The following is a 13,184-nucleotide window of genomic DNA, read 5'->3' on the forward strand; positions in this document are numbered from 1 at the left end:
GCTGAAGGGGCCAGTGACGATATTCAAGTACGATCAGTCTCCACCTGTGTCGCAGCACTATCCAATGACATGCATTGGGCTGCAGTGCGGCAACCCCAGACGGAGTGGATGACGATAGCCAGTATGGGCAGACAGCAATTGCAGTCGAGTCATTTATCCAATGCCCGTCCATGGGACAGCACGAGGCAGCGATGGGCTGTTGTGAGCAGAAGAGGGGGGCGGGCAGTGTGCAATGGGCAAAGGGCGCTGCAGACAAACTGCTTTGGGCATTGCAGGTTACCTCGCGCCACCAGCATGGGCCGTGCATTAGCGAGGAAAGCGCGACCGACCCCACCACTAGCCCTACTAAAAACCTTCGCTCCCCCTCGCAGCAGAACTCTCCTCACTCAGACGTCTGCCCGCCTCTACGGCTTACAATCACCCTCTCGTCTGTCTGACTCTGGTCGACTGCTGCGCCAGAGACTTCAGCTCAACTCCCACTCCATCCATCGAGCCCGCGCGTTCAAAGCGGGGTATTCGTTGCTCCCCCACTACTGAATTTTCGTAAAAGAAGACAGTAAAAACACCGCCAAAATGGTCAAGTAAGTCGCCACTTTTTTTCTCGCTCATTTCGAGACATCAGGAGCCTCTGTCCTTGTCTCGTTTGGCAATCAGGGAACCATGGCTAACAACATGACAGCTTCACGGTCGAGGAGGTACGTAGCGCGCTCGCACACATAGCAGCACCCCGCATCGCGCCACAATTGGCGCCAGCGACGACGACGACGACAAACACATCAACCAGAGGAATTGCATACTGACAATGCCTCTAGATCCGTGGTCTCATGGACGACCCTAAGAACATTAGGAACATGTCCGTTATTGCTCACGGTAAGCGCCCACAATAGAACCCCGCAATGCGTGGCAAGACGCATGGCTGACGTACCCCACCACAGTCGATCACGGAAAGTCCACCCTCACCGACTCGCTCGTCCAGCGTGCTGGTATTATCTCAGCTGCCAAGGCTGGTGAGGCTCGTTTCACTGATACTCGTGCCGACGAGCAGGAGCGTGGTGTCACCATCAAGTCGACTGCCATCTCCCTGTACGCCCAGCTCAACGACGAAGAGGACCTCAAGGACATCCCCGTCAAGACTGAGAAGAACGACTTCTTGATCAACTTGATCGACTCGCCCGGTCACGTTGACTTCTCGTCCGAGGTCACTGCCGCTCTCCGTGTCACCGATGGTGCTCTCGTCGTCGTCGACACCATTGAGGGTGTCTGCGTCCAGACCGAGACCGTCCTGCGCCAGGCTCTTGGTGAGCGTATCAAGCCCGTTGTCATCATCAACAAGGTTGATCGCGCTCTTCTCGAGCTCCAGCTCTCCAAGGAGGATCTGTACCAGAACTTCTCTCGTGTCATCGAGTCCGTCAACGTCGTCATTGCCACCTACTTCGACAAGACTCTCGGTGATGTCCAGGTCTACCCCGAGAAGGGTACCATCGCCTTCGGTTCCGGTCTCCACGGCTGGGCTTTCACTATCCGCCAGTTCGCTGCTAGGTACGCGAAGAAGTTTGGTGTTGACAAGAACAAGATGATGGACCGTCTCTGGGTAAGTGCATGATTTTCGAGACAGGATTGCAAGCTGCTAACTAGTACCAGGGCGACAACTACTTCAACCCCAAGACCAAGAAGTGGACCAAGGTTGGAACTCACGAGGGCCAGACTCTCGAGCGTTCGTTCAACACCTTCATTCTGGACCCCATTTTCCGCATCTTCAACGCTGTCATGAACTTCAAGAAGGATGAGATCCCAACTCTCCTCGAGAAGCTTGAGATCAAGCTCACCTCCGATGAGAAGGATCTCGAGGGCAAGGCTCTCCTCAAGGTCGTCATGAGGAAGTTCCTTCCCGCCGCTGACGCTCTCCTCGAGATGATGGTTCTCCACCTTCCTTCTCCCGTCACTGCCCAGAGGTACCGTATGGAGACTCTGTACGAGGGTCCCCACGACGATGTCAACGCCATTGGTATCCGTGACTGTGACCCCAAGGGTCCTCTCATGCTGTACGTTTCCAAGATGGTGCCCACTTCCGATAAGGGTCGTTTCTACGCTTTCGGTCGTGTCTTCTCTGGTACCGTCAAGTCTGGTCTCAAGGTCCGCATCCAGGGTCCTAACTACACCCCTGGCAAGAAGGACGACCTTTTCATCAAGGCTATCCAGCGTACCATTCTCATGATGGGCCGTTTCGTCGAGCCCATTGAGGATGTCCCTGCCGGTAACATTCTCGGTCTTGTCGGTGTTGACCAGTTCTTGCTCAAGTCTGGTACTCTTACCACCAACGAGACTGCCCACAACCTCAAGGTTATGAAGTTCTCCGTCTCCCCCGTCGTTCAGCGTTCCGTCGAGGTCAAGAACGCTCAGGATCTCCCCAAGCTGGTCGAAGGTCTCAAGCGTCTGTCCAAGTCGGATCCTTGCGTTCTGACCTACATCTCGCCATCCGGTGAGCACGTTGTTGCTGGTGCCGGTGAGCTTCACTTGGAGATTTGCTTGAAGGATCTCGAGGAGGACCACGCTGGTGTCCCTCTCCGCATTTCCGACCCCGTCGTCCAGTACCGTGAGACTGTCAACGCAACTTCCAGCATCACTGCTCTGTCCAAGTCGCCCAACAAGCACAACCGTCTCTACCTCACTGCTCAGCCTTTGGACGAGGAGGTTTCCAGGGCCATTGAGACTGGCAAGATCGCTCCTCGTGACGATATCAAGACTCGTGCCCGTATCCTGGCTGACGAGTACGGCTGGGACGTCACCGATGCCCGTAAGATTTGGTGCTTCGGTCCTGACACCACTGGTGCCAACTTGCTCATTGACCAGACCAAGGCTGTCCAGTACCTGAGCGAAATCAAGGACTCTGTCGTCTCTGGTTTCCAGTGGGCCACTAAGGAAGGTCCCATTGCTGAGGAGCCCATGCGTTCCATCCGCTTCAACATCCAGGATGTCACTCTCCACGCTGATGCCATTCACCGTGGTGGTGGTCAGATCATCCCTACCGCACGTCGTGTCCTTTACGCCGCCACTCTCCTTGCCGAGCCTTCTCTGCTCGAGCCCGTCTACCTCGTCGAAATCCAGGTTCCCGAGCAAGCCATGGGTGGTATCTACGGTGTCCTTACCCGAAGGAGAGGTCACGTTTTCGAGGAGAACCAGCGTGTTGGTACTCCTCTGTTCAACGTCAAGGCATACCTCCCCGTCAACGAGTCTTTCGGTTTCACCGCCGATCTCCGTGCCGCCACCGGTGGACAGGCCTTCCCTCAACAAGTCTTCGACCACTGGCAGCTTCTCCAGGGTGGATCACCACTTGACGCCACCACCATGGTTGGTAAGATTGTTGCCGACATGCGTAAGCGCAAGGGTATCAAGGTTGAGGTGCCTGACGTCTCCAACGTAAGTCCCTATCTAGATCTCACCATACAAGCATATGCTAACAAATTTCGCAGTACTACGACAAGCTGTAAATGGAAACTGTCAAAAGCACTAGATTTCCTTTCCTCGCAACCCTGGGTCATCCCTCAGTCATGGGCAAGCTCGTGGCCGCTGGTCTATGTATGACGCAAACGACTCCCCTCTATTTTAAGAGCAGTTAGAGTTAGTAAATGTCGGTCCGGGCGGTTCGCCCATAACGGTCAGGTTTTTGCGGGTTTGCACGAAAGATACGGATGATGACCCATTATTTCCTTACCTGTTCTTGGTGTCGTGTAGTTGGAGAAAATCAAACTATGTTGCACAAAACTTGTTCGCCATTGCTCTAATATTCTTGTGTGTGAGCAGTGAAAGTGATGTTGCTGGTATGAGCAGTGAATGTGGAGGGGCAAGTCTAGTCACGTGCTCACGGGTCAGCGAAGCTATGACCTTTGGTCGCGCTAAGAACAACGCGAATTACTTGCGCTTGGCTTAACTCCCGTGCCGCGGAATCCACCTTCAACTCGCAGCAAAAGTTTAGTTATTCCTATCTTCCGAATCGCGTAATCCGGAGGAGAGCGGGAGTCTTGGAGCCAGAGTCATGATGCTGCTCCAGGAAAAGGACCAGGCCGCTTTCAAAAGCTGGCTGCTACCGAAGCTTGAGACCATGTAAGTCAGAGCCGATTGTTGCTGTCACGAAAGTTCTGGATTCGGAATGCTAATAATGAGAACAGCTCGGACGCCGAGGCTGGGGTTCTTGCCGACTACGTTGCTGCGCTTGTTGCCGTTGACGAAACTGAAGCAAACGTTAGGCGCAGCTGTATCGAATCATTGGAAGATTTCCTCGGGAAAGATAGTAAGCAGCAGTCAGACAATGTCACACATGCTGGCCGTGCAGGAAATTAGCGACTAACAAGGAACAGATACTGAACCGTTCGTAAGTGACGTGATCGCAGCGCTGAACGACAAGAGTTATCTTCCAAACGCTCCACCTTCTGCGCCTATACAGTCCATAGTAGGCAGTACGAATCTCGAATATGAACCTCATCATTCAAACGCGCCATTCAATGCACCGAGAGGTCCAGCCGCGACTAGATTTCCGCCCACACCATATCGCCAACTCGACCGGTCGGCCGCGCAGGGGATGCAGCAGGATGGATCGGGTCAATCAAGGAAACGCAAGGTGTTGGAAGAGGACAATAACCAGTTCTGGGAGGGCCAGGACCCGCACTACAATCGCAGCGGGAGCGGTGGTAACAGGCCATCAAAGCAGACGGCGCGTAGGGGCGGCAGAAACGCAAGGGCTAGGGATACTCAACACAACGCCTCGTATGATTTGAGTCGCATGCCAAACTTTGCAAACCTTCCAGCGCCCCCGCCAGGACCTCTTCCGTTTGATCCGTCAGATCCTATGGCTTTCTTTGCAATGGCTGCAGCTTTTGGCGCAAATCTTCCTGGCATGCCACCCTTCTCCTCAGATACCCAAGGTAATAGGTCTAGTCATAAGGGCTCCAAGGGCTTATGTACGAACTATTATGAAAAGGGATTTTGCGCCATGGGAACCCTTTGCCCCTTTGAACATAGCGACGCTGCTGTTGCTGTTCCAGCCAACGAAATCCCTGAGTATGACCCAGAACAGTCGTATCTTGCTGTACAGCCTCATCGAGGTACGGGCGACCGCGCATTGTCACAGACTCGACGTCGCACCATTAAGGGCGGTAAACCACGCGCGCCATTCTCCCAATCCGGCCCGTCACGCGATCCGTCAAACACTATGCTGGTGGTTGAACAAATCCCGCCAGAGAACCTCAATGAAGATAGTGTACGAAATTACTTTTCGGAGTTTGGCAGTATCGACGAAGTAGACATTCACGCCGACAAACGACTGGCAATCATCAAGTTCAGCGATCATTCTGCTGCAAGTCGAGCGTACAGTAGCCCGAAAGCCATCTTTGAGAACCGGTTCGTCAAAGTCTATTGGTATCGACCGGAGGAGCATCCAGAAGAAGGGAAACTTGACCTTGAGGCCATTGCGATTAGACAGGCAGAAGCACAGAAGGCTTTTGAAGAACGTCGTCGCAAGGAGGAGGAAGCCGATGCTAGAGCCGCGGAGATTGAGCGGCAGCTAAAAGAGAAGAATGAAGAGATGCAGGAAATTAGACGACAGCTCGCAGAGTTATCGGGTGATAAAGCTGACGAATTTTCGCAGACATTGGAGACTCTTCAAGCCGAAGCTGCCGAGCTCTTTGACCAACACGACCCTAGCGACTCTTCCGGACGTGGCCGTGGCTATGGCGGATTCCGTGGGGGCTATCGAGGTCGCGGCTTTGCTCCCTTCCCTCCTCGTGGCAGAGGCTTCACACCCTATAGAGGCGCCTATCATGGTCGCGGGTCTGGTTTTGTTGCTTCTGCATTCCCGGGTCGTAGTGCCGTCAAGAGGCTTGACAATAGGCCCAGACGACTTGCTGTTTCTGGCATTGAGGCTGACACTCCGAGAGATGAAGCCTTGAGGCAGTACCTTCTGGTAAGTGAACATGTCTGTGTAATGTGTTTTCTTCTGCTGATAAGATGTATAGAACATTCCCGATTGCACATCTATCGAGCACCATCCAGAGCAACACGATGCTCTTATCCTTACATTCAAGGAGCGCTACCAGGCTGAGATGTTCCTCGACCAATCGCTTCAGATTCCTGACGTGGGCAAGTTGGATCTTGCATGGGTTCCCAATGACGCTTTTGGTGGTCTTGAACCTTCTACCACAACTGTAGGTACAGCTCATGTCAGGGCTGAAGACGATGACGATTCTTCTGCTACCGTTGGTGAAGCGGATATCAAGGACGAAGAAGACGACGGCCAGCCGATTGGTGGCGCAGATGCAGACATGGATGTTGCTGATGATGTTGATCAATGGATGCAAGCCAATACCGCATCGTGAGACACGACGGCCTTTATAGCTTTCTCTCCTCTTTTCCCTGATTTTTGAATTCTTCTTTGCATGAGCATGGCGCTTTTGTTCAATCTTACGAGATGGCATGGAATGGGATGGAATGAATTGACGTTAGTAACATTGGAGATACCAAGTAGACAATTGGTACATATGTAATAAATTCAACAATGCAATATAAGAATCGCTGGCTAAGCTGGCAGTGACTCCATATTCCCCCCATCTGCCGTTAAAGGATCTGACATATCGCCGTTAACTCATCTGAACACCAGTGACGCAATTGAAATCCCCATCCATACTCCCCTCATTCAGAAGATTGCCATGACACCATAATTCAGATAGCCTCGTATAAGAAAAAAATCGCTAAACCCCAACTCTTCATGCACTCGCAAATCAAAACCAGAGAAGAAACCTTGTTCATACCTAAAGAAGTCGAAGAGAAAAAAAAAGATAATCACGAAAACAACCCGACCCTCCTCTTCACCTCGTCCCCCTTGAGCCCACCCACCCAACTCACCCTCTCTTTCACACACAGCTCCCTTGTCGGCCGCAACCTGCCCTCAACAAGCCTTGCATCATCCACGGCGCCCATGCGCACAATGGCGCAACCAGGGAACGCGGCACCAACCCTATACATATTGGAGCCGCAAGTATGGCAGAAGAAAGTCGTCGAGCCATGACTTGAAGGCGTAGAAACGGGTTGGGAAAAGGACGAAAGATTCGATGTACCACGTACATGTTTCAAGTATCTGAATTTTGGCGCGTTAGCACTTTAGCGGTAACTTTTTATTATTTTTCTTTTTTCTTTTTTTTCTTCTTCTTCTCTTTTCAAGCGGAATGCTTTGGAGAAGGGAAACCAAGAAAAAAAAAAGGGGGGGGGGGGGGGGGGAGGGGAAAGGGAGGACAAATAAACGTACTCATCTTTAACGACAATACTGGCTTCCACTCCGCCTTTTCTGCAGTCACTGCAGTAGCATACGAATGAGGCTACGAGACCTGGTGTTGTGATGGGGAAAGCGAGGTGTACTGCGCCGCAGAGACAGGTTGCTGTTCCGGCTTGTGCTATAGATGCTGCTGGAGGTACACCAGAGGTACGCGAGGGAGATGTGAGGCTCGGGAGCTCGAAATATGGTGCTGTAGTGGTAGTGTTGGTGGTGGTCTCGATGGTGGCGGCGGGATCCAGTTTACTGCGGTACGTACTTTTCCCTGGCGTTATGGTTGTTGTGCTAGCGCGGGTGCGGCGTGTAGAAGATACGGGGGGCGGGTAGGATCGCAGGGTTGGGTCTTGGGTTGCGGTTGCAGAGTAGTCTCTTGAGAAGGTGGCGGGGAAAGCGGTTTTAGCTTCGAGAGTCGATGTGGATGGTGGTTGTGGTTGTGGTGGAGGCGCTTGTTGTGTGCGGGCTGAAGCGGATTTTCTACTTAATCTGCGGACGGAGAGCGAGGAGCGCCTTGAGGAGTGTTTGGTTCCATTGTGGGAGGATGGGACGGACGGCGGTGCTGCTACTGCTGCTGCTGCTGGTGGGGATGAGGAAGCGGAGGATGGGGCTGGCGAAGAGGATGAAGAGGAAGATGTTCGAGTAGCACCGGGCGGAGGAGCAGTACTACTTTTACCGCCGCTGCTGTCTGGGATTTCGAGATCGGGGTTGAGGACTCGTGTGACGTGCTTTACGCTTGCTGCTAGGTTGAACTTCATGGCTGACTACTTTGCATACGCTCATATACACACGTTGGTAGTGACGATAACAACACACATGCAAAACCACCCGAATTCCTCCAAGAGCGCGCGTGTATCAATGGGTCAAGGGATGTCCTGCGTGTAGCCGTGTGGACAAGGACGAGTGATGACTTGAAGCGTGCTACCTACTGGCTGGCGAAGAAAAAAGACTTGACTCGAAACAAAAGTGGTCAACTGGGGATATTACGTTGTTTTTGAAAAGAGAGAGAGAGAGAGAGAGCATGTGCAATTCGCTCCGAGGAGAGGGCTAGAATCGGTTCTTTGGGTCCCCCCGTTGCTACCCTTGTTTTGGGGGCATGAAAACGTGCGTTGCATGTTTTGCTCGTGCTTCATCTGTTGAGAGATGTGGGTTGGATCGGGATTCCGTCATCGTGTTGATAGTTTGCTGTCCCTGCGTCGGCAGGAGAACAAGGCTTTAAATTATCGGCTTTGGTCTTGGCAGGTATGTTTCCTGGTGAGTTTAGAATCCGTGTGTGTACTTAAATAGATGCGGATGTGTACTGTACACTGCTGGTTTGGCTTACAGATTGACAGCTGTCTCTGGATCTAATGGTTCCACAATCGCCTATCGGCAATGCCGGGTGGTATCTGCAGATGTGGGGATCCATCCTCCTCGGGAAGCGTGTGGAGAAACACGGGTGTTTGCTGATCCACTTCTTTTCCGTTTCGCATGTAGATGGAAAAGTACCACATGCTGTTTCCCAGAGTCGCATCTTGTTCCTGTGAGATGTACTTTTCCCACGGTTCACTGTCCAACCTTACTTTGCATCATGCCATGAAACTAGGAGAAGCCATGGCCTTGTCGCAGTCGGTGCAGAGATATGTGAATCTGTCATTGTGGTCTAAGCATGCGTCAAAGTTGGCTGTACCAAACTGTCATATGTACGGCCCTACCGGGTTATTTTCATTTGTTCCGCGCTACATGGCGGGGTAAGTGCATGTGACATCTCCCGTGCAAAGTGTGAGGGAATAGTGGGTGTATTCCAAATGAACTTTGACGCATATGGGGGGGATGCGGAGGATGTGATGGCGGTTGTCATGGCTTCGAAAAAGAAAACAGAGCCAGAGCCACAACTTAAAATAGATCTGCTTAGCATGAAACCATCCTGCTAGCCCTCCTGTTGGACAACACTGGTACGGCTAGGGACAAGGATTCACTCTCTCGATTCTACTATACCCCTCACAACTTACTTGCTTTCCCGTTCCCAAGAGTAACAACCAACTTTCCAAACTGGCTGGCGTTCTTCATATCGTCAAAGAGCGTGTCGATCTTCTCGACATCCAATCCGTGCACACTGCGACTTACAACCGGCTTCATCTTTGTGTCGCGCACAAATTGGACCATTTCTGCGAACTCCTTGCGCGAGCCCATGGTAGAGCCGCGGACTTCAATGTTGCGCAGCACGGCGGACATGAGGAAGTCCATCTTGGGCGAGACTGTCATGCCGTAGACGGAGATAACACCGCCAGCCTAGAAATAAATTCGTCAGTTTGTGGAAAGAAAGTAAATTTGCAGAATATATGGCAACGGACCTTGAGAAGCTTGCTTCCGACCTTGATGACATCGCCTCCAGCGCCATCGACAATAGCATCAAGGTACGGCCTGTCCTTTGGCAGGATAGCCTGTAGCTTCTTGTCCCAATCTTTCTCCTTGTAAATAACACCGCCCTTGGCGCCCAACTTGACAGCCTTGTCGATCTTATCTTGGTTCCCGCTGGTGACGTAGACGTTGCATCCACGGGCGACAGCAAAAGACAGCACCATGAGGGCGACACCGCCGCCAATGCCCGTGACCAAGATGTTTCTGCCGGCAACGGCATTGCCGCTCTTGACCTGGAATGCGCGCCATGCGGTCAGGCCTGTGAGGGGGAGCGCAGCAGCCTCTTCGTCATTCAGGTGCTCGGGGCATTCTTCTAGTTCCCCTGCGTCAAGCATGCACACATCCTGGAGTGTGCCCACGGGATTGGACTTGGTCCCGCCCATGATGGCGTACCCCTTTGGGTGCTCTGGCCCTTCGAGGCTGTCTTTCCAGCCTGTACCGGGGTTCAGTAGGACGCGCTTGTTGAGCCATGGCTTGGCCGTCGCCGAAGAGCCTGTGCTTGTTACGATGCCGACGCCGTCTGCGAGAAGAGGCACGCCGAAGGTTGTGCCGGGGTAGAGGTGTTGGCGGATAAAGAGGTCACGGTGGTTGAGGGCCGCTGCTGTGAGGGTTATGACGGCCTGAGGTGAGAGACAGTTAGCTGGAGTGGTCGGCGAATGTGCGGGCAGAGAGTCATTACCTCATTTTCCTTGGGCGTGGGCTCAGGCACGGTGATCTTTTCCAGCGGGTAGTAGACCTGTCCTGGCTTGCCTGGAACCTGCTTAATCACAATGGCCGAAGGCATGTTCTCTAGCTTGTGAACTAAAGATGCAAAAGAAAGAAGATGATTCAAGTAGCAGCAATCAAAAAGACACAATACAGAGCTTGGAACTGGACGGGGCGATCAACTTATTTTCTCATGTCGACATGCGACTCAGCCAGGCACGACAAGTGACGATCGAACCGAGGTCGACGCGGCTTGCAGGGGTTCTCCACTGTGCGGGGAACGCTTATCAGTCGCAGACTTGGTTCGGTCATCAGGAACCACATATGTACCGACTTCACGGCCACGACGGGTGCACATTTACTCTCTTTCCTTTTTCGTATTGCAATTGCACTACTACGCAAGTTCATCGAGTCATCATATCCTGTCTTGTGCACAAAGTACCCTGAGCAAATTCGTGACACGCTTAAGCCTTCCATCGGAAAGATGGATGTCTCCAATCTAGGTCCTCAATTTCCTCTTGGGATTTGCCTGCCAATTCTGCTTCAGCGTCCACAGTCTTCCGCTTATTGTTGCTCTGCTTCATCCAGAACAGAAGCACGATACTCGAAATTAGAATCATGCTGCTAGTGGCTAGATTAAGCCCGTTGCCAATGGGATAGTTTGGCGCATCGGTCGGCAGGAAACTCCATGTCGAAATCAGCCCGCCAATGTTACCAAGCATAACCACAGTACCTGGGAATACATGTTAGTAGTGATTCTGTGTTTAATCCATTATTCGAGCAACTCACCAATGGCAGACGCCCTTGCTGTGTCAGACACAACGTTGGCTGAAGCTTGCGCATTGCACAGCGCGCCAAAAGAAAATGCTCCTGAAGCGATCAAGAAGGTAGCTCCGTAGCGTACTTGGCCGTCTTTGCTTGCCAAGAACATGATATAGCCCACCATCATGAAAGGCGCTCCAATGATGAAGAAGATCATACGCCTGTCGAATCGCCCGCTGAGGAATGGCAGGAGAACCGTGAAGAATGCTCCCACAATGTACGGCGGGACTGTGTGAAGCTGTTGCGAGACAACTGTCTTCTTCGGATAGATTGTGCGGACAATGGTGGGCGCAAAGAAAGCCAAACCTTGCACCGTGATGTTGTCGAGTAGGAAGATGAAGGCTGTGGTCAACACGACAGGATTAAAGATTCCGCGCGTAAACTTCTTCTTATCCACCTTGTCAAGCACCTCTTTTTGACCCAAACGCTCAGACTTGACACGAGCAATTGCCAACTCCTTCTCTTCCGGTGTCAGCCAGCGCGCAGTTTCGGGTCGGTCCGTAAGCGTGAAAAAGGAAATGATTGCAAGTCCACAGGTAACGATTCCCTCGATGGCGAAGATCATTCGCCACCGTTTTAGAGATCCAAACGAATCCAGGGTTAAGATGGCTGACGCGAGAAGACCGCCGAACGCGCCGGCAAGGGGAGCCATGACGATGTAAAGGGACAGCCTGAATGCAAGCTCAGAGCGGCGGTACCATCTCGATAGATAGTACGCGATGCCTGGCAGCATTCCAGCTTCAAACATCCCAAGCACAAATCGGACGCCTGATACTTGGGCTCTAGTGTCGACAAAAGCCGTTGCTATCGAGACTGCGCCAAAGCAAAGCGAGATGATGGGAATAACTATAATTGGAGTTGTTAGTACTTTGTGCCCAATGCTTATTTGTAGAGGTAATACGTACACCAGCCGGGACCCATCCATTTGCAAGCCATGTTTGACGGAATTTCGAAAATGATGTAGCTGATGTAGAAGACGGACAAGACAGAGTTGTAATCATGTCCCTTGAGATGGAGGTCCTTTTCCAGGCCGGCCAGACGTGCATTTCCAATGTTTGCTCGGTCGATGAAGCAGAAAAGGTAGAGGAGGGCGACTGTGGGAATGATGTACAGATCAATTTTCAGTTTCAGTCGCGCTTCAGCCTTCTTGTCAAATTGGATCACGGGCTCCCCATAGCTATATTACTCATTAGCAAACAGAACAAAAAGAACGCGCAACTTGGATACAGCGATTGGGCACCTACGCGTCTGTGGTAGCATGGCCATGAGCAGCCACTTGATGCGGAAGTTCGGACTTGAGCTCTTCATGCTGGCTGGGCGAGTACTGGCCTGCCTCGTACTTTTCAGGCACATATTCGGCCTGAGAATGAGCCATGGTGAAGGCAGAGAGGGTTGTCGAAGAAAGCAAGAAAGAAAGACAAAATCCTTACCTGCCGCGGCCCATGGCAGGTTGCAATGCCGCAATTGCGCTTTATAGTTTGATTCTAGCACTACCGGGGCCCTGCCCTATCTCACCGTCCTGTCAGCGCGTCCCCTGTCGGGCCGGGCGAGTGCCAAGAGCCATAGCTGGGGGAGACTAAACCCTTTCCAGGCGAACAGTAACGCCAATCGGCCCACTTGACCAATACGCGAATCCTCCCCCAGGACTAACTACGATCGACGGGGGGAGGTCTAGGTCAACCGCTGTCAAGAACCCCCGTTCCAGTTTGTCACCGGGTAGCAATGTCGGAATCTGAACGGAAGCTTGTATTCTCTACCCGTTCACACAGTAAATCTCTTCGTCCGCTCGCCTCCCGATACTGCTATCCGTTCGTACGTACCCCGCAGCGCCACCGAGCCTTGGTTCTGGGGACTGAGGAGCCAGTGGAGAAGCGGAAGTTCCATGCGCTGGACCGATCAGCCAAGGTTGGGCGTACAGTCTGTGTGGAAAAGCCTTCCCTTATTC

At 52.4% G+C, this 13,184-nt stretch overlaps 5 protein-coding genes across 5 annotated transcripts; 2 read left to right on the forward strand and 3 right to left on the reverse strand.

The window, feature by feature from the left end:
- Nucleotides 1–573: 573 nt before the first annotated feature.
- On the forward strand, nucleotides 574–3,488 carry COCMIDRAFT_25864 (uncharacterized protein; the record flags this gene model as incomplete). The annotated part of the gene is made up of 6 exons (XM_007689211.1): nucleotides 574–581; nucleotides 680–695; nucleotides 813–870; nucleotides 936–1,591; nucleotides 1,642–3,417; nucleotides 3,471–3,488. 6 exons carry the CDS (start codon nucleotides 574–576, stop codon nucleotides 3,486–3,488), a joined length of 2,532 nt encoding a protein of 843 aa, XP_007687401.1.
- A 548-nt stretch (nucleotides 3,489–4,036) lies between these two features.
- Nucleotides 4,037–6,368, forward strand: COCMIDRAFT_93766 (uncharacterized protein; the record flags this gene model as incomplete). The annotated part of the gene is made up of 4 exons (XM_007689249.1): nucleotides 4,037–4,101; nucleotides 4,167–4,288; nucleotides 4,356–5,956; nucleotides 6,009–6,368. 4 exons carry the CDS (start codon nucleotides 4,037–4,039, stop codon nucleotides 6,366–6,368), a joined length of 2,148 nt encoding a protein of 715 aa, XP_007687439.1.
- Nucleotides 6,369–6,831: 463 nt separating this feature from the next.
- Nucleotides 6,832–7,461, reverse strand: COCMIDRAFT_93870 (uncharacterized protein; the record flags this gene model as incomplete). The annotated part of the gene is made up of 2 exons (XM_007689250.1): nucleotides 6,832–7,126; nucleotides 7,295–7,461. Coding segments are annotated over 2 exons (462 nt in total), but the record flags the coding sequence as incomplete, so codon positions are not given.
- Nucleotides 7,462–9,292: 1,831 nt separating this feature from the next.
- Nucleotides 9,293–10,496, reverse strand: COCMIDRAFT_93899 (uncharacterized protein; the record flags this gene model as incomplete). Its single annotated transcript, XM_007689251.1, has 3 exons — nucleotides 9,293–9,583; nucleotides 9,646–10,332; nucleotides 10,392–10,496. 3 exons carry the CDS (start codon nucleotides 10,494–10,496, stop codon nucleotides 9,293–9,295), a joined length of 1,083 nt encoding a protein of 360 aa, XP_007687441.1.
- A 385-nt stretch (nucleotides 10,497–10,881) lies between these two features.
- Nucleotides 10,882–12,614, reverse strand: COCMIDRAFT_93772 (uncharacterized protein; the record flags this gene model as incomplete). Its single annotated transcript, XM_007689252.1, has 4 exons — nucleotides 10,882–11,150; nucleotides 11,207–12,085; nucleotides 12,145–12,416; nucleotides 12,484–12,614. 4 exons carry the CDS (start codon nucleotides 12,612–12,614, stop codon nucleotides 10,882–10,884), a joined length of 1,551 nt encoding a protein of 516 aa, XP_007687442.1.
- Nucleotides 12,615–13,184: the final 570 nt, after the last annotated feature.

This window comes from Bipolaris oryzae, assembly GCF_000523455.1.
Source record: "Bipolaris oryzae ATCC 44560 unplaced genomic scaffold scaffold_54, whole genome shotgun sequence".
Classification (NCBI taxonomy): Eukaryota; Fungi; Ascomycota; class Dothideomycetes; order Pleosporales; family Pleosporaceae; genus Bipolaris; species Bipolaris oryzae.